This window comes from Argentina silus, assembly GCF_951799395.1.
Source record: "Argentina silus genome assembly, chromosome: 6".
Taxonomy (NCBI): Eukaryota; Metazoa; Chordata; class Actinopteri; order Argentiniformes; family Argentinidae; genus Argentina; species Argentina silus.
Window position 1 is genome coordinate 15995200 of NC_139660.1, and position 21690 is coordinate 16016889.

Genomic DNA, 21690 nt, shown 5'->3' on the forward strand with positions numbered 1-21690 from the left:
CTTGGATACAATCCAAATGGAAGAAAAAAAACCTGCCTGTGTGCATCAAGCTAGCAGCAAGAACGCAGAATTTAATGGGAAAGAGAATATTTGGTGTGAAAAAAGGTTTTGATTGAGGAGATGTGGAAAATTCCATTTGATATATTCAACGATGAAATATGAACAGGTAATTTCAATTATTCACCAGTGTGCTCTGCACCCTCTAATATCACAGTGTCCTTATCCACCCGAGCCCTGCAACAAGATCTCCTTAGACTTGGATAATGCCGAGGGAGTGCTTGAGTCTCCTATTTGTGCATGCACAAAGAACAACATCAAAGAGCTGTGTGAGATCCTCAAATGGAGCATCTTAATGTGATGCTGCTGAAGGCTCAAAGGCTGAGTGGCAAAGAGGCCCCAGAATAGACAGCCAGGCAGCTTCCTGTGCCTTCCCCTAGAGCTGTGCCTTCTTTATCGCTCTATCTCTCTCTCTCTCTCTCTCTCTCTCTCTCTCTCTCTCTCTCTCTCTCTCTCTTTCATCTCTCTCTCTCTCTCTCTCTCTCTCTCTCTCTCTCTCTCTCTCTCTCTTTATGATCAACACTAATGGAAGAGAGGCCAATTTCACTGTCCCCCTAATGAGAAATGGCAAGCAATCCCCTGCAGCACACTCACACTCTCACATTAACACACATAACAAAACCTAGGGGGTTGGAAATCACCACGGGCGACTTTGAATTGCTATTCTAGTACAAGTCGATAGGTATTGATGAAGTGGGGGCAGGGGGGGGGGGTATGAATATTTAATAGAGCAGTATACATTGCGTTGAATTTTAAGTGGCAAGAATGACTGTGGTTTGTAAAATTGTGAAACTTGTGAAATTGTGTTTTTGTTTTTACTGGGTTATCTTTGCAGGCTTTGTATTCCTTTTACAGTATGTTTGTTTCAGATAATGGTTTGTGTTCTATGCTGATAGATGATCTATTTTCTTTTTCTTGTCTCCATCACAACCAAGGGTCATACCAATATATAATTTATTTATAACTTTATCCAGAGCTTGTGAAGCTTAAAAGCAACCACAGCTTTTAAAAGCCACCACAGTGTATGGAAATGTGATCAGTGATAATGCTAATCAAATAGCTTTGTCTCGTCACCATATGGGAACAATGAATGAGGGGCCTCAGCCACACCTCTGAAACTGCTATCTGCCACTTGAATGGTGGACAGGAAGGCTATTGTTAACCACTCCCACTTTCAGGTCACCACACCTTTGGGGTCTCTTGTATAAAATCTGTTCCCTCAAACATGTAGTTGTATTTGGACTGCCTTTCATTTACCCGGTATACTCTGTACCGCACAATACTATTTTGCTTGGACAATAAACTTGTTACTTGACTAAACGCTTTTTTGGAACTGCAAGACATCTTATTTCACAAGGGTGAAATTCCTACATAACTGGCAAACCAGCATCGGACAAAAAGGGTGGAAGGTTGGCGTTAAACGTTTTCTTCACAACATAAAATGGAACACTTTGAGGATTGACATTTTTTCGACCCAAGAACAATCTGAGGAATATTCAACAGCTGGGGCAATATCATCCTTAGCGTAAAGGTCTCCATTCTGAACCCCCTTTTGACGAACAAAGAAATAAGGAATCCTGTGAGTAACTTGAATGTTAAAGAGTGGAAATTTATCCAGCTGTGGATAATTGCAGATATCAAAGAGTAAAAATAAGAAAAAGGGAGATTTAGGAGTATAGTAAAGACTTAGGCATGAGAATTCTCCTTGCATCTGATGGATGTATGATTTTTGTAATGTCTCGTCCTGTTTCTTAGTTTATGTTTGTCTTTGTTTCATGTTATTAATTTATTGTTTCCTGTTTATTTTTGTGTTACTCACCTTGTCTCTCGTTTCAGACACTTCACCACCTGCCCTTGTGTGTTTCCCACCTGTGTGATTGTCTACCCCATACTGATTGGCTTCACCTGTTCCTCATCATCTTTCCCTGTGTATTTAGTGTGTTCCCCTGTTTCTGTGCCAGTTCATCTTTGTACCTTCGTGTCATACGTCCCAGCATTTCCTAGTGATAAGTATTCCTGGTTTTTGATCTCCAAGTGTGTTTTTGACTTTGCCTCTTTGCCTACCCATTTTCGGATTATCTGCCTGCCTTTTTGAACTGCCTACCTGTGTACCAAACCCTGCTTTGCCTACCCTCTTCCTGGATTATCTGCCTACTCATTGACTGCCTACCTGTGTACCAAACCTTTCTGAAAGTACAGACTATTCTATTGGATTTAAGTCTCTGAGTCGTGCGTTTGAGTCTTGTACTCCCTTCTGAGGACTCCCACCATTACAGTATGAACTGGCACCAAACTATGGACTCAGCCGACTCAGACTTTGAGACTCTCGTCTCTTCTCCTCCAGTCCTGGAGCCAGTTTCGATCTATGGTCCCGCTCCTGTTCTTCATGGTCTTTCCAACCCCATCAAGGACCAGTTGGCACCTCAAGAGCTTCCCCCTGACCCCACCTCGAGAGCTTCCCCCTTTTTGCTTTGGCCATAAAGATAGATAATCGTCTCCAGGATAGAGAGAGAGAGAGGTCCAGGTCTGCTGTTACTCCGCCCGTCCTGAGAGGGCCGTTCACTGCCCATCGCTCTTCTTCGTGGCGTCATTCCCAATGGCCATTCCTGGCAGCCAACTCTCCAACTCTCCGTTTCGGAGGAACCCATGCAGGTGGGGTGAGCCAGGCTCACTCCCGTGGAGCACCAGCATTGAATAAGGGAGAGCAGATGCATCTACTGTGCTCAGCTGAGTCATTTCATGTCAGGGTGTCCTGTAAGACAAGGCTCATCAGTGAGGAAGAGGGCGCTGGTGAGCCAAACTGTTTTTTCTGCTAACCCCTCTCGTGGTTTCACTTCTGCATGACAAATTACTTCATCTCAGACTCTCAATCATCCTGTGTTTGTGGACTCCGGAGGGGATGAGAGTTTCATGGATTGGAGGTTTGTTAAAAGACTTGGTCTTGACATTGTTCCTCTGCCCAAACCATTAGAGGCTCTTGATGGTCACCTATTGTGCAGAGTCACTCATCACACTCAACCTCTTCAACTTACCATCGCCAATAACCACACTGAATTCCTGAGCTTCCATCTTTTCAACTCCCCTTTACATCCCCTCATCCGAGGTTATCCCTGGCTTCCTAAGCATAACCCTCACATAAACTGGTCCACTGGGGAGGTTACGGGTTGGGGCAAGGGATGCTCACTCTCCTGCTTTCCATCAGTTCCTGCTCCGGTGTCTCCTCGACCTCTGGACTCTGCATCTCTGGAACCTCCAGCGCCTCCTGTGTCATGTCTCCTCACGCCTTCTGGTTTCATCGGACTCCGATTTCCTGGATCTATCCAGTGTTCCCTCCTGTTACCTCAACCTCAAGGAGGTATTCAATAAGACACAAGCTACCACTCTGCCTCCTCATCGGTCCTACGACTGCTCTATAGACTTGCTCCCAGGAACTTCACCTCCCAGAGGGCGTCTCTATTCCTTGTCGGCTCCTGAGAGGGATGTACATTGACTCTTCCCTTGCTGCCGGTATCATTCGCCCATCCTCTTTTCCTGCTGCGGCTGGCTTCTTCTTCGTCGACAAGAAGGATAAGACATTTCGCCCCAGCATCGACTACCGAGGCCTGAATGATATCACCATTAAGAACAATACTTATCATTTGGTAAAAATAAAGGAGGGTGACGAGTGGAAAATGGCCTTCAACACCCCTAGTGGTCACTACGAGTATCCCGTAATGGCTTTTGGTCTCACCAATGCTCCAGCTGTGTTCCAGGCACTGGTCAGAATCAGAATCAGAATTATTTTATTTGGCCAAGTATATTTGCACATACAGGAAATTGACTTGGTGAATGACGTTCTCCAAGACATGTTGAATCGGTTTGTCTTTGTCTACCTGGATGATATCCTCATCTTTTTCCCTGACAAGAACTCATGTCCAGCAAATCCACCAAGTGCTTCAGCGCCTCCTCGATAACCAGCTCTTCATTAAGGCAGAGAAGTCTGAGTTTCATGCGTCCACCGTTGCTTTCCTTGGACTCATCATCTCGGAGGATAACATTCAAATGGATCCTTCCAAGGTTAGTGCAGTTGCTGAGTGGCCCATGCCAACCAGTCGTAAGTTAATACAGCATTTTTTGGGCTTTGCTCATTTTTATAGACGGTTCATCAGGAACTTTAGCACCGTTGCCGCCCCACTGCATGCGACTCAACTCTAGGCAGGCCAGATGGGCTCTGTTTTTTAATAGATTTAATTTTTCTTTGTCCTACCGGCCTGGTTAAGAATGTTAAGCCTGATGTCCTGTCTCGCCTGTTTGACCCTGACTCTGCCCCAAGGGTTCCCACCTACATTCTGCCCTCTTCCTGTGTGGTGGGGGCTGTTACATGGGGCATTGAGGAAGAGGTCAGACAGGTGAGTGTTAATGTGCCAGTACTGGATGGCTGTCCTCCGAACTGGTTGTTTGTCCCTGTCTCCCATTGCTCTCAGGAGGAGTGAGAATCCTGCAGCTTACCTGAACAGACTTTTTTCCTGCTCCACAAGAAATTCTGGGAGTCTAAATCCTCAAAGAAGTGATCCATCTTTCCTGGCTCTGGTCATGTAACAGTATGGTTCATTAATTAATGAAGCCACCAAACTTGCACTGAACCTAAAGCAAAAATAGGGAAATTGGACTTTTGCAGATGTACTTGAGTAGCTCAATGTACTTCAGTAGCTGGTATGAAACAACACAACGCTCTCCAAGTCAGAAGTGGAAAGTATCAGCAATAGTCAGCAAGGAAGGTGGCAAGAAAGTTCATCACAGAATCAAATGTCACAATTGTGGATAAATTGGCTACATATGGAGAGATTGCTGGGCCAAGGGTGGTGGTGCAGCCAGAAAACACCCAAAACAGCAACACCCAGTGATTATAAAAGATCTCTGCAGGACTATCAAAACTGCATTTAAAAAGGAAATGGAAACCATCAGTAAGGGTACTGGTACCAGCCTACATGAACTACAGGCATGCAGTGAAATGCCAATGATACATGAAAATGATCAGAACCATGTGGAGGATAAATTCCTGAATGATGATGGTGTGAAACACAATACTCATGAGAGAGGAGGATGGAGCTCCAAAAAGAACAATGGAATACATGCTGACAAATGCATCTTAAACTGATAAATACTACATTTGATGTTTTTCAGATGTACAAGCCGTGAAACAGATCATAAAAGCATCAAGGGGGGGTTCTACATAGGAAGTTGACTATGTCCCTACAGACATTAGGATAAGGGAGTGTCTGCTAGTCAATCACATGAGAACTCTCCTATCTGCATTGACTGACAAAGCCCTTGACCAATGATTTGCTGTCATGTCAATACAAGGAGCAGAAACCACTTTCCACCTCTGCACACACCATTTTTAGACTGGGAGCAATGTCTTTAAAGATGCTCTGGGATTGTTACTGCTCCTTATACTATTCTTTCTTTTTATAAAATTGCCATTCCAACTGAATTAAACTCATCATAGAGATACTCAACAAAGATAATAAATAATTGTGATTGCATGCATTGACCAATTGAAGTGCCCAATGTGCAAGATCATATTTTATCTTTAAACCTTTCTCAATTGCTTTTAGTTTGCTTAAGATTCAAGGGGGGATTATGTAAGGAAATAATGCTAATCAAACAGGTCTGTCTAGTCACCATATGGGAACAATGAATAAGGGGCCTCAGCGACACCTCTGAAACTGCTATCTGCCACTTGAATGGACAGGAAGGCTATTGTTAACCACACCCACTTTCAGGTCACCACACCTTTGGGGTCTCTTGTATAAAATGTGTGTCTCTCAAACATGTAGTTGTATTTGGACTGCCTTTCATTTACTCGGTATACTCTCTGTACCGCACAATACTATTTTGCTTGGACAATGAACTTGTTACTTGACTAAACGCTTTTTTTTATTTCACAAGGGTGCAATTCCTACAACAGCAATATAAATAATAGAGATATTAGGGTTATAACTTCTTAAAAGCGCTGTGAAAAGGTACACAATGATTACATGGCCAGTATTCCTGGTATGCTCTGCCTCTGATCATTGAGAGAGAGAGAGAGAGAGAGAGAGTGGTAAGCACTGTATCAGCGTTTGAGATATGGGCTTGTGTGTCTTTTGTGTTTGCACATGCAGTTCTGTCACTGATATTTATCAGGTTGTGCAGAGTTGGATGGTTGTGTCCTAACTGTGCTGTTATCATGGTTGAGTTCACATGTCCAAGTGTGTGTCAGAGTGTTTCAGTTCAATGTTTCTCTGGAGTTAGCGTTAAAAGAGAGATCATAGACGTCTCCTGCAAATTGATACAGTATGAGTCACCCTAACGCTTTGGGCACTCTTAAGCTGTAGACAGGGTACACAGTACCCCATACTGCTACAGAACACCCACTGTCCTAGTCAACATCAAAAACAAGCATAAAGCTGTCTTTCTAAATGCCTCTTTCATTTTACTGCTGTGCACCATTCACTGTTACATTTTTGCTCAAGTATGGTCGACCTCAAAACAGATAAGAAGTTGTCTTTAAGCTGTGCCTGTTTCATGTTATGGAACTGAACTTCCAAAAGACTGATTTAGTTCTCCCCAAATGTTCTGAGGCCTCCTCCAGCTTAATTGGTCAAGCTCTTATCCTCTGCCCACCTCGGCGTGGCTTAGTGCTAGAGAGGGCTTTTCTGTCTACCCCCATCCTTCCTCCTACTGCTTTGGGCCAAAATGAAAAGAGAAGAGACACACTGGTAGCAGAAAGTAACTCCCTCTCCCACTGAGAAAAGCCCCGGGAGCCAAGACTGCTGGCTAGTGGGCTAATGAAAGCCTTGTTGGTTTGTCATGCTTATCAATCACCGTCTGTGTAGGTGTCATCTCACCATGTCCCCTCATCTTGTTTTTGTTGATGATGTTGTTGTTGTTGTTGTTGTTGTTGTTGTTAAGTCGCCAGTGCACACGTATGATTGTAACTGAGACACAGAGCGAAGATGTGAGGAAAAGGGAACAAAAGGAAGGGGAACATAGTGAACATAGTGTATATGATATTAGTTTATGCTTAGGAATCATGTTCTCTGTCAGGAAGGGAGCATATTGTAAAATAATTTGGCATTTTAAATTCATCTTTCTGTTGAGGCGACAGACCTGCTTCTACCTGCTTGCATCCACATCAATCATGAAATCAGGTTGTTCCTGCAGAATTCTGTCTGTTTTTCCGGTTTACGTTTCACTTTTGTTAATTTCAGAATACTCGCCTTGTTTTGCACATTGTAGCAAATATTTGAAATTGTTTATTTATGATACATCCCCTTCCCCCTCCCCCTGATGTCATAAGAAAACACATTTTATCTTCTCCCCCATCATTATCATTTCACTATTTACATATTTTTCCAATACAAATGTCATCAGTAGTTTGCCAAGCCATTCTGTGTCTGAGATGAGGTCATGTTTGGTGTTCTTGGGAAGCGGTCATCCTCTAGACCTGCAGAGTGCTGGGTTCACGGCCTCTTCCCCCGCTGGACTGCGTTCAGGAATACAAATGGCGGTGCTTGCTTGGACTGAGCCCTGTGGAAGCCCATAGGATGATATGCATGCTAAACAGCATTAACAAGCAGAAGAATAACAAATGATCCGGTTCATAATAAAATATTATCACCTGCTGCCGTATCATTACAGAGGAAAAACAGTTAGAATAGCCTAAAGATATATTCATGCAATGAATGTTATCATGCATGAATGACAGATGATGCAATCATGTCGACTAGGCAGCCTGGGCTGGGCTCAGTCATAATTTACTGTTATTAAATTGGTGATATCCAATTGGTGATACCCAACCCCCTAAAAACACCAAGCCAATGACGCTTATGGGCATCTCTGAATGGCGAGTGAAAGTTTCTCATTCTCTGCATCCGTTGTTCTAGGGACACAAAGAGGGTGTTATTATTACTGTGTAAGATTCAATACCAGGCCAACATGATGCGTTTTGTTTCGTAGCATAAAAGTATCCCGCAGCATAGAGGTCGCCCAGCATACATATGGATGCATTCTGATGGGATGCATTCTGCAGAGTGGGAATGGTCTCAGCTTCGTTGTGGGTATGAGGGAGATTACATGTCAAAAGATATCATGCTCTGCAGTAATGGAGGAGTGTCTGAGAGATCTGAGCATGGGAAATGATTCAGTGCTGAAATCGTGCTCAAGTATTATTCAGATGGAAAAAATAAGACTCTCTTCAGAAATCCACTACCCCAAGAGCACTCAAAAGATACAGCATAATTTGCTACGGAAAATGAAGAATTCTACTGGGTTCACCAATAGAATTCATTTAGGAAAGGGATATCATTTAACAATTTTATACACAAGTCCTAACATCCACATTTAGCACTTCTGAATGTGCATTATTGTTAATCTAATAGCTTATTCTTTAAGAGCTCACATAGTTTCAAAATACTTGGAAAAGGAACACAGGCCTGAAATTGTTGAGTGGACAATGGCGCACTTCCATTTGCCCTGAAATTGAAACGGATGTATTGAGTGGCCATGAAACTGGATTAAAATGGGCAGGTTACTATGTTCCCAGTAGCTGTCCTAGATATGGATTCCTGCTGTGCAAGTAGAAAGGAAAGAAACTGAAAGTGCTTTTTACTTACGAATATAGAGGCAATGTGAACAATAATAATGGTTGCCCTTGTGAAAGATAATCTCCTCCTCTGTGGAAGTTTCTGTAAAGCGGCGATATCTCCGTTTTTGGATTATCGTGTATGTTAGGTGATTGTCACCTCCCACCAGATTCTGTCAGATGAAGCATTATTGGAGCCGTCATGTCTTAATGTTTCTTAAACTTGAGATGTGGTTGCTTTAGTAAATATCCTTAATATGATGAACTTCAGATATTTAATATACTTCAACACAATAGCCTAGTGAAGCAGTGTCTATTTTTCTAACATATCTGTCACGTTATCCAAGATGGCGGACATCTGGACCTGGACATTTCAGGATGTCACATTATTCCGCTCCCTAAATGCCACCAGTGGCTCAGTTTGAAATGAGTTCATAAGGTAATCAGATTGGGACTCAGTTCCCCCTCAGAGGGATCACAGAGGGACTGAAGTTTTTTCTTCCATCAGTCCCCCAAAAAGGAGGACAGGAAATAGAGAGTTGCATGGTAATCCATTAAAGCCTAAATCAAATTACATCAATGTGATTAAACGACTGCCAAGCAGGTGCAGACGTAATTATGGCTGTTAATTGAGCCGAGCTTGATCCCACACCATCAAAGTGAGAGACGGTCAGTCGTTTTAGAATAGCAGGTAGGAGATACAGAGGTTAGAATGGACCTTGTTAGAAGACCTTTAGGACTTGGGGGTGGGGGGCGTTCTCAAATTCTGATCCTCAGTGGCGGTCATTCCCATTGTGACCTTAGATGGCAGTGGAGGTGTTGTTGATCAGCATGTGGAGCTTGCATCTATCCACAGAGACACCAGTCCTCAAGCATGTCTACGTTGTCTTCATTCCCTGTCCTTTGTCCTTGCATGTGGATTATTTTTGTTTTCCTTTTGCGTCTCCATTCTGTTAATAATACATGAATGTCCTCTTTTTTCCTTCTTTCCCCCTTTTTTTCCTATAGCAATTATTGAACCCACCGCAACTAGTGCTGTCTCAAGCCCAGGTCAGTATATGTCAACCATGCTGTACACAAAAACCAGCAAAGGGATCCGCTACACACTAACCTGAAAAAAACCGAGCAACCTCTCCTTCCATCTCAATTTCCTCTCTTCTGATTGGCTGGGATGCCTGCTGGGGGTACAGCTTCAATGTATGTGTCTTTTTTTGTTTCAGTTCATTTGGATTGTTTTAACCGGGATTGGTTCTGTTTACTTTCCGTCTTCCTGTCCGTGTGAACAGCCTGTCTCATTGCACACCTCCACCTCCTCTTCCTCCTCTCCCGCAGAGCGTATGGGCGTCATCAAAGTGACTGTTACATGTAGCTCTGGGAGTGATGCTTCTCTAATGCTGATGGCTTTCCTCTGGCTTCCTCATCCCCTCCCCTATGCTAGCTAAGTGCAGTGTGCATGAAGGCCAGGTTGGTGGTGAAAGATCTCTGTTAGTGTGTTGTTTGCCATGTGCCAGTGGCTCTCTCTCTCTTTCTCTCCGTTCCTCCCCTCCGATAGAGCAGTTGGCTCTTTTGCCTCTCTAACCTGTTCTGCTGCTACTGCCGCTGCTGCTGTCGATGTCGCCCGTGTTTTTCCACTTTACTCTGCCGCTTTCAAATTACAGCTCCGAATAATCCCTTTGCCGGGCCGTCTTTTCTCCCTCTCTTATGGTTTTAAGCAAGTCACAGAATGTAATCTCTCACGCTGGTTACATTATTTTGCTTAATACTGTTCGCACACACACATGCCGCTCGCACACACACACAATCACACAAGCACACACACACACACACACACACACACACACACACACACACACACACACACATACACATACAGTACACACACACGCACACGCACACACACGCACACACACACACACAAACACACACACACACACAAACACACACACACACACACACACACACACACACACACACACACACACACACACACACAGACACTATGACCGACATTGCATGATAAATCTACTCAGCGCTAACGTGAGTTTTCATCCTGCATCATGGATTAGCCCATGGTTTCATGTTCCATTACATGGAGACATGTCTCTGGATGAGTATGTACTCTACAGCATCCCATACCTGTTTATTTAAAACATGATCTAATAAGCCAAGGGGATTCTGTCAGAATGCAAGTCAAAACCTGCTCGCTGCTACGTGCAGCCCTGAACTCTCATTTGATGCAATGCTTGCAGAACAAATGACAATTTCATGGTCCAACGCAACACCAGCACTATCAATCATGGAGATAAACTAACTCGACATCCCACTTGTTTAGTTCCAAGTTCCAAATTGTATTTATAGTTAATTGTAGCTATGCCTTAGCCGAGTAGCTTGGCAAAGGGAATTGTTTTAAATTCTTGGCAACAGGTACTGCACCCCAACTTTTTTTTTTAACCAAGTGTGTTAATTATGTTGAAGATACTGTCGATAATTATCTTCTGTCATCTCCGCTCAAGTGGGGTGGGAATGCATTGGACTCAAGTGGTTTGGGGGAACAGGTCCTCATAAGAAACTGTTAAAGATAATATCAAACAGGAGAAAATGAAGTGAAAAATGGTTCCTCCCTTTGGGAACTTGCCAATTGATGCTTAACCTCATCAATCACCATGATGATACAATTGAATTACCTCCTCAGTATACCAATGATGTGAAATGCAGTGTGCAGTGTACCTTGGTTTCTGACTGATTTACTCGTACCACATTTTATCTAGTTTGGCCACAAGCAATGCTCCTTCTACTCTGAAATCCACACAGTACAGCAGTGACCATTTCTTCCATGATTGTCATGACAGTGCCACAAAACACTGCTTTTTAAAATGATGCTTTTGATTCCAACAGAACACTGTATAATGCATGCAAATGCATTATAAGCACCAGTTCATGTTCAGCTTTATTTCTGCAGATGGCAGAGTGGTTAATCTTTTTCGACATGAGAATGCTGACATGTGTCCTATTAGCAGCACTATTCAGTCCTCCTGTTCAACTCTATTCCTATATGCTGGTAAAGTGGAACGTCACTGGAGACACCTAAACACAGCGCTGTAACGCTGGCATGATAATGCAGATATTTGGCTGTCAAACTTGATCCCACCGTAATACAATAATAATAATAAGTAATTTGCTTTCCCCATCATCCCAAAAACAGAAGAAAAAAAAATCGCTGAAATAACTGTATTTACTAGACTCCGATGGAGCTTCCTTTACAATTTTGCTATGTTTGTCTCCAGACAGTGTTGTTGTCATGGTATTCTTTGATTATGATGAAATCACTTTACCAGCATATTATGTTAATGCAACGTTCAATGCTCCAATGATATCCAATGATATTGAAGTGTCCTGTACTTGAATATCAATCTATATGTTCCTTTAAAGCACAGCTACAGTATAATTCTGAATTCTGAATTCAGTAGATATAAGACAGGCACGATATAACTTTGTGGTGCCTGTCTTTTAAATGGTAATACCACAGATTTGTTGACAACTGAGGTCTCTTGCTTGTTTTATCTTTAGCATACGGATTGTATGTATTTGCTGAACATAATGTACTGCTCAAACACACTATACATCTGGTATAGCTTCATAGTGCCATTTCAACAAATATGCGAAAGCTATGACAATACGCTGCCATAGGCTTTAACTTTCATAAATCATAGACAGAATAACAAGCCGCATTCTAAACATTTGGAGGAATACAATTTACAGTACTGTATACAATAGCCTTTATTGTGTATACATTACACATAATATACTGTATGATTAAACTCATGATTCCCAAGTTGTGTGTTGTTTAGCAGATGCATCCACATAACATGACACAAAACAAAAACAGGTATAACCTGTATGACGAAGATTCTCTTACTGTATTAGTCTTTCATTAATCTTTTTTAGCCTTTTTCCGCTCTGAATAATCATAATAATACACAGATCATTTTCATATACTTTACCAGCATATTATGTTAATGCAACGTTCAATGCTCCAATGATATCCAATGATATTGAAGTGTCCTGTACTTGAATATCAATCTATATGTTCCTTTAAAGCACAGCTACAGTATAATTCTGAATTCTGAATTCAGTAGAGGCTACAGTGCCAGTTACCTGTAGGTTATTGCACTTACTGTATTTCCAAAGTGAATATAATAGCCAAAAAACACTTCAACAGCCACATGGACAAAGAGACAAGTATTCTCCACTTTAATTTTGCTATAATGCATAAATTGATTTTAGTCTGTAATCATATGGGTCATAGATGTAATAGTTTGGTCACTAGAGTACTACTCACTAACTACTCTAGAATAGGCTATGATTAACATGTTTTTTGTGTATAAATAAAACTGTTTGTATGCTATGCTTCAGAGTTGGTGAACTGAAGAGTTTGCTTGCTTGTGTTTGGGCATGCTGTTGAGTTGGTGATGGCTTGCTACTACCAACAGACATTCTTTCTTACACACACACACACGCATACGCATGTGCACGCGCGCATACATACACACACACACACACACACATACACACACACACTTTTTCTAACTTCAAGTGGTATCATCCACAACAAATCATTTCCATTGATTCCTTGTAAAATAAACTTTCTATATTTCTCCATCTTGCACCACCAAAACTCATCAAATGATAAAGAGTGGGCAGCATTTAGTATTTTTAACTTACAAATCATATAAACAGATGCGCATTTTCAGAATTTTCCATCATGTTTATATTCTTTCACACACTCAGGGAGCCGCACTGACAGAAATAGAAACCATCTGCCTTAGCAGCTTGACATTTTTTTCTTGTCTACAGGCACGATATAACTTTGTGGTGCCTGTCTTTTAAATGGTAATACCACAGATTTGTTGACAACTGAGGTCTCTTGCTTGTTTTATCTTTAGCATACGGATTGTATGTATTTGCTGAACATAATGTACTGCTCAAACACACTATACATCTGGTATAGCTTCATAGTGCCATTTCAACAAATATACTAAATCATAGACAGAATAACAAGCCGCATTCTAAACATTTGGAGGAATACAATTTACAGTACTGTATACAATAGCCTTTATTGTGTATACATTACACATAATATACTGTATGATTAAACTCATGATTCCCAAGTTGTGTGTTGTTTAGCAGATGCATCCACATAACATGACACAAAACAAAAACAGGTATAACCTGTATGACGAAGATTCTCTTACTGTATTAGTCTTTCATTAATCTTTTTTAGCCTTTTTCCGCTCTGAATAATCATAATAATACACAGATCATTTTGCCCCGTTTCTGACATAATCAGACTGAACTAACTATGGAGGAGGTAAGCTAATGCTCTCATGAATCTTGGATGGTTGGCATGCGTAGCACTTCCATCCCTGTGACCCTCCCCCCAGACAGGCCACGGGGCTTCACGAAAGACAAGATTAACGACTCCACTAGGGTTTATGTGTCTTGGTAATGTCTCAGAGTAGGCCATAAAGCATCGATCTGCTCTCTGACGAAGGAGGCATGATGTAGCAACCTTTGAAAAGACAGCTATTTGTGATTTTCTGACTCAATACGTCCCCCTTGAATGATGCATGCGATTTTTGTGGGAAATGGAAATAGAACAGAATACTCGGGGGGTGATGTGCTTTTCAAAAGAATTATGCTGCATAGCTTATTGTGAAATCTTTCAATACTATCTCAACTTATAACCATTTTTCTGTTGCCAGGGGGGTACCTTAACTGTACCCAGCTCCCCAGGTACAGAAAGTTGCACTAATCAAATTATTTTTAGTCAGCATGTAAAGCTGCTCTAATCAAATGATATTTAGGTAATTTATGTCTGGAACTGGGGGTAATGTCTTCTTTGGAAGATGGTTTTAAATGGGGTCACAGTAGGTTTTCCTGCTCCCAAGTTTTTTACACTCACCGGCCACTTTATTAGGTACACCTTGCTAGTACTGGGTTGGACCCCCTTTTATAGCCCATCTGTTTCAAGGTTCGACGTGTTGTGCGTTCAGAGATGGTCTTCTGCATACCTTGGTTGTAACAAGTGGTTATTTGAGTTACTGTTGCCTTTCTATCATCTTGAACCAGTCTGGCCATTCTCCTCTGACCTCTGGCATCAACAAGGCATTTTCGCCCAGAGAACTGCCGCTCACTGGATATTTTCTCTTTTTCGGACCATTCTCTGTAAACCCTAGAGATGGTTGTGCGTTAAAATCCCAGTAGATCAGCAGTTTCTGAAATACTCAGACCAGCCCGTCTGGCACCAACAACTATGCCACGTTCAAAGTCACTTAAATCACCTTTCTTCCCCATTCTGATGCTCGGTTTGAACTTCAGCAGGTCGTCTTGACTATGTCTACATGCCTAAATGCATTGAGTTGCTGCCATGTGATTGGCTGATTAGATATTTGCGTTACCGAGCAGTTGAACCTGTACCTAATAAAGTGGCCAGTTAGTGTATTTGATTAATTACCTGTGAGACCCAGAGGCTTGGCAGGTTGATATTCAACCACACATGACACCCTCTCAGAGAACATACAACTTGCTATTTTTCTCTGAAGTTAAATCTCCTAATGTTCTCTCTTGGCCAACAGTTTCTAAATAATAACAACTGGAATGAGAAGGAAAGCATATCAGCACTTTTACCCTTGCTTTGAATCCACTTAATTTGCTTCTTTAGTGATTACATCTATCTCAAATTAAAAAGTTTCTTATGCAGTTGACTACAGTATTTCAATCAAATATTGTAGCACCGTTTATAACTTAAGCCATAACACATAAACCATATTTTGCTGGTTTCATTAAAGTTTAATATCCTTTGCACAATACGTGATTATCATGTTTTGCCTACCAGTGGAATTATCAGTGCAAAGGGGGATTACGTGAGAGTTACAGTTAATTACATGCTTTAGATTAAAGTTTAAAATAAAAATATGCTACTAATGAAATTAATTGGATTTTATAGTATTAATGTACAGTATAGCACATTCAGTCAAAAGCATCCATATTGTATGTTCAAAATGATCAACACTACAAAACGTTTTAATATCAATTTACACTGTCACACAAGGAGGACAAATATTCACTTGCAAATTCTTGTCTTTTAGAGCTGAAGGTTAGAAGCTATAATTGCTTGGTCCACCAGATCATTATCACTTTGGTATCACACTCTACAACGGTGTCACATCTGTTTTCAGCTGTTATCAGCTGGATATCCGCATCAAAACATTGTGAGGTATTGTTTAAAAGAATCATAACCTCCCATGCTGTTTATATCTTATTGTTTTTTAGCAGGGCTTGAAATGTAGCTTTATAGCAGGGCTATATTTTTTTTAAATTCATTCACATGAGTGTGGCAAATGCTGCTATTTTTGCATTGGTAATCCCTCTCTTTTGGCATTCAGGAGGGCAGAGTGTTCTTACTCTTGGGCCTAGCAGCAGTGCATATTAAAACTTTGTACTGTACCCCAAACATATGACTCAACTTATGCCACACGTCACACATGAATACTGATTATCACCGTAAAAACAGGGTCATCTAGAACAACAAAAGACACTCACAAAGGCTATCAATAGTGGGGCAATGGAAATGTATCTTTGTCATTGATGTATGTACAGTAGTGCAACTCTGTATGTACTTCGTTCTCACCAAGATTCATTCTGATTTTATGCAACAGTGAAGAGTTATATTGAATTTCTACAGTGTCATTGTATGAGGGAGAGACTGTAGTACCATCCTTAAATTACCTTTAGTCAGCCAGATGAAAAATCACTGTGCATTGCAGTTACATAACACTGCATTAATTTCAGAGCCCTCAGACACAATTGGTTCACATCTCCTCACCTCTTGTCCTTTTCAGGCACTTTCAACTCAGGCGAACTGTAATCTGAAACTCTGGAAAGTCCAATTGAATCAGGTGCCCGATTATGAAAGGCCTTTTTTTCATCCGCTCTATCTGTGCACAGCAGAGATGTTTCCTCTCTCTTCACAGCGACTCCAGACTTCACCCATGGCAGAGCTCCTGAACACACACTTGAAAGAAGTGTTCCTAAGAGTGTGTATATTTTGTATTTTCCATGTTGCGAGTAGTAGATGTTGTGGATAAACTTCTTAGATGTGAAGTGAACCAGGCAGAACATGAATACTTGAACATGGAAGGGTGATGAAATGGCAACACAAGCATGGGGCGAGGTAGGCGCCATGTTCATCATGTTCCTGCTTTCTTACCACGCTTGGCAGCTGAATATGAAGCAATTCTATTTTTGTGTTTTTTAAAGGAGTAAGCTGTTTGGTTGTTCTATGACAGTGCTTGTATATATGTATTGCATGACAAATTAGCTACTGGCTGAACGAATCCCTCAGTATTCATGAAATGTATAATATTGGAATACATCCTAATGATTAGCTTCCAGAGGTTTCTTGTTTGAGTAGCGAATACTAATTCCCTGTGGACATTGTTTACTGTACAGTAAGAAAGGGACAAGCATCTGCCTTTAATCCCTGCTAACTGATTTTAATAACAACCTCCGCTATAAACACCCCCGCCCCCTATTTACCCAGCATGCACTGTATACAGCACAGTGTGCTATCTGAGGCTAATCCATTTTGGCGTTGCATTTCAGCTTTGCTTATCAGATATATGGCGTATCAGGAGTGGGCAAGATCAAGAGCCAGGAACCCCTGTACTGTGTTGTTATGAGGTTCTCCCTGACCTTCATTTTGCTGCATGTTAAAACCCACAGTCATCTCTGAAAGGGTCTGATAAGCAGATGGCATGTCATATATCATACTTGACCTCTAGATCCCTCGCTGCGTAAATAGACCGCTGGTGCTTACATTTATCCTAGTGAACTTGGGGCCATGTTGTACTCCAGTTGAAGGTGTGTCCCCACAATGAATGGTTTTATGATAACACAAGCACAAGAGCTGAATGCACAAGATATAAATAATGCATTTATCTTAATTGAAGTCATTAGTTTGATAATATAACAGAATAATGTATGAATGCATGGTATGATCGTCTGTCTCAGCATGTAATTTCCTTTATGAGAATAAATGAAGGGAAGGTTTATTTTGTATTCTTTGATTGATTGGTATTCAAGCGCCAGTTGGTATTTTGTCGGTTCATGGTGTTTAAATATGTTATGTGAATATGTAGTTGCTTGTGGATAACTTAAACAATATGATCTTTACAGCCATAACTCTTTCAAGTTGTATTGGTTAAAGTCACATTTCTTTACAGCTATTGTCATTAGATTGACTTATGGATTTAATGCCATTAAAATGGGTGTGATACACATATGCTTGTCCCAAATCATCGATACTAATGTCTGGGTGCATTCTGTGCACATTTTGGGCTGCAGTTATGCCCGATAACCTACTTTCTCCCCATATGAAATACATAAACGGACTCACATACATATTTCATGGGCTCAAGTCCTCCTTTCTCGACCCCTGTGAAGATTAATTTTCAGCCTTGATTTTCTCACTATACAGAGGGGATGTCAGGGTCTGCTACAAATGGCCATGCCCCCAGATCATCATCCTGACTGCTCCTATCCTGCCTCCATTCCCCCCTCTCCCCCTCTCCCCCTTTCCCTCCTCTCCCACTCTCTCTATTATCTTCCTCTCTCCCACATGCACTCTTCCCTCTGATTATCTCTCCCACTCCGGATCGCCTCTCCTCCTCTCGAGCACCGGCCATTAAATGCAAGCCTCAGCGTGCTGTCAGTCCCACACACGCTGGTGCACACTAAAACCAGGTAAATACCCTGCAAACCGGGAAAAACAATTACTCCACAAACTTCTCTAACTCCCCCACCATGCCTCTCTTGAGGTTAATGCCAGCGTAGTGGGGAGGTCTGGGTATTCCGACTGAGCCTTCTACCCCCTGTACCATTTACCTTTAACAGAATATACATGCACTCAGTTAATCATTCACTTATTTATTCCCTCCTCTCATTCCAGCTCTTGATCTAGACACTGTTTTGATCCTTTACCATTCACTTTCAAGCAATACTTTTCTGACTTTACCTCTCTATACAGTATCTCTCATTCCTATCACCGTGCCCAAGATTAAAGTGTCTCATCCAATCTAACACTTTCAGATTGAACATCTTTCCCCTTTTTGATGTTGGATTGAAATAGTTATAAATGTTTTTCAAAGCCAAATACTTACCCGTGAAGTGAAATTTGGCAAGTTCAAGACAAATCCTTTTAATGGGCAAAATAACTGTTTTTTGTTTGCTCAAATGTCTCTGCTGATTTAATTGGAACACTATTCAATGTGATTCACTTGACTTCCCAAGTTCAAAGATGATTTTTTCAGGATTCTCACCAACAGTCAAAGAGCTCAGAGTCTTTGTGAGACTTGAAGCAGGAAATGGATAGTCATTTCCTTTTATAGCCACACAAGGTTGCCGTGGAAATTGTCTTTCTTTATAATTGAGACACCAGGGTACATTCTCTTTCTGGACAAACTCTAATGGTCAGTACATTAAGGGGCATGATTGAAGAAAGCCATACACTTACAGCGGAGGACACAGTAAATCAGAAAAGATGGCTTTCTCACCAATTTGTAAATTACTGTACACTTCAAGGATACCACACTGCTCTGTACACTTTTCTGCTCCAACAAGAATACTCTTTGGCAGAGTTAAATGGGTGTCATTTTGAGGCAATGTACAGAGAGCCTTTTTTAAGTAATATGGAGAAAGTATACTGTAGGTTGTGCTGCTATTTCCTTTTCAAAATGGGCACTTTCACACTGAGTTCATTTGCTGTGGGCACTTGTCCACACTAATTTGCTTTCTGATTCATCCCTCTTAGTTCTGATCACAGGAGATTTATTTTTGGACTTGTTATACAAAAACACTACAAATTAACACTTTGCTCAGATTGTGAGAATTCTGTCATACTGTATCAGTGGTGGCCAACAAAACCACAGAACATCCAGCCCATTTGTTACACAACATCTGTTAGGATGCTACTGTAGCTTTGTCTGCCCATTTCATGAAATGCTCCATTTGTGACATGAAGTGCCATGGCTCGGCTCGTTGTTGTGGGTTTAATACGACAACTGGCTGCCAGTAGATTACTGGTCTTTCATGTGTTGGTGCCAGGGGGAAGGGTTCTCTTACCACTTTGCCCGATGGCCCTTTAACCTCTGGGACTCTACCCACCAGTCCCATTTCATCTCCCACACTATGTGCATCTTGAAGGCCTGCCTATATGCCACCCCACGATAACTGTTACAATTACATAGTAATTACTCTCCCCCATTACAGGCAGACCCTGACTGACATTGGTAGGAGAGGCAGCCTGAAGAGTCAAGATATAGTGCCCACAGCTTCTGTAAGCAGTGCTACTAAATACTCTCTCTTTGAATGTGCCTAGAAATAATTATTCAAGGTTTATTTTGCATATATTGTGCACATTCAGAGAGACAAGATATGGAAACGCATTTGAACTACTCAATGGCGTTGGTGTTTGTATTTGAGCGTTTTCCCGCACCATTTCTGTAATGCAAAGTCAATCAATCCATACTCTTTTAAGTCAAGCTTTATACAGTAAATTTGCATCGAATTATGCAAAGAGGCTTTCATTCACAAAAGGACATGGGGATTATTTCCCCACTTTTGATTTGCAATGCATCTGCTGTTTCCTGTGACAACATCCAAGCCTTTCCTTCATCCTCAGTGCCAGCGGTCAAACACAGTGCCGGGAAAGTACGTTTACAATAACTGCCTTTGTTCTCCCCTTGCTTGTTTGCATAATTATCTATCTAACATGATAGGGTTAGACTTGTGTTTACCCCCAGATTGATCAACCACACATTGTACCCCAGTATCTTTCCCTACAGAGAGACAGCATGTTTGAATGAATGTTGTTTGGTTTCACCTGGTTTCACACTGTAAACATGGTGTTATTGATTGCATGAATGCATGCATGGCATCCTCATAGCACAAGAGAGATTTTGTATTCTTGTCTTCCCCTGGATATCTCTTTTACTTCTCTCTTTTTGATTATTGTTCTATTCTACACCTCTGTCTCTCCCTTTGGTTTGTCAAGTTTGATGTCTTCATTTCCCCCGCCACTCAGGATGTACTGTGTATTTGTGGGGCAGTAGATGCCGTAGTGCACATTGTGACAATGTCCTATAGTATAGGACCTATACTTTGGCACCCAATTGTCTCTGAGAGTCCTTGACAGAAAGTGCTTCTCTTTCCAGGACCATTTCTCCCCTCCATCAGTCAGCACAGTCCTCATACACCTCACTCACTGTCACTAACAAAAAGCTTCTCATTCAGCCTTAAAAGAGAAGACAAGAGACCCCTCAAAGCACATTAAAATATACCAATATTTCACATATTTTTTCCCTTTTTCTCTTTTATGATTGTTTGAGATTTGTATTGACAAACAAAAACCTTGAGATTTTAAATGTGGTTAGAAAAGGTCATGACATTCAGAAATGCCATTCTCTTTGGGGAACAGCCTGGATGCTAGCCTGCTTACCAGGGTTAGTTTTATTGGCTCAATTTCTATCTATGTTGTGGCCTTAGAATGCCCGCCACATAAACACTGACTGGCCCCTTCCTTGCCAAAGCATCAACACCATGTCGCCCAAAACTCTGCTCAAATACATATGAATGATGCACTTCTTAGGAGGTCCATGAGAAATACATAAACACAGACACACACACAGACACAGAGACACACACACACACACACACACACACACACACACACACACACACACACACACACACACACACACAGAGAGACACATCTTCGGTATACGCTTAATACAGACACTGACACTCACACTCTCACACTAAATGCTCGCATGCATCATGGAAGACACCTTTTCCCAATGAGTCACCTCACACAACACCTCAGACATCACACCTCTCCTTATGCCTCACATGGTTGTTCTCATGTGATGGTGGGATTCTAAAGAAAGTGCTTCTAGGAGCAGCCTCTG

At 41.5% G+C, this 21690-nt stretch overlaps 1 protein-coding gene across 1 annotated transcript in view; it reads left to right on the plus strand.

The window, feature by feature from the left end:
* The window catches only part of negr1 (neuronal growth regulator 1), a gene marked incomplete at both ends in the record, with an annotated part of 107469 nt that overhangs the window by 77147 nt on the left and 8632 nt on the right, over window positions 1-21690 (plus strand). The window contains one exon of the mRNA XM_083672573.1: window positions 9674-9715. Coding sequence (XP_083528699.1) covers window positions 9674-9715 — 42 coding nt within the window. The remainder of the gene's footprint in view (window positions 1-9673; window positions 9716-21690) is intronic.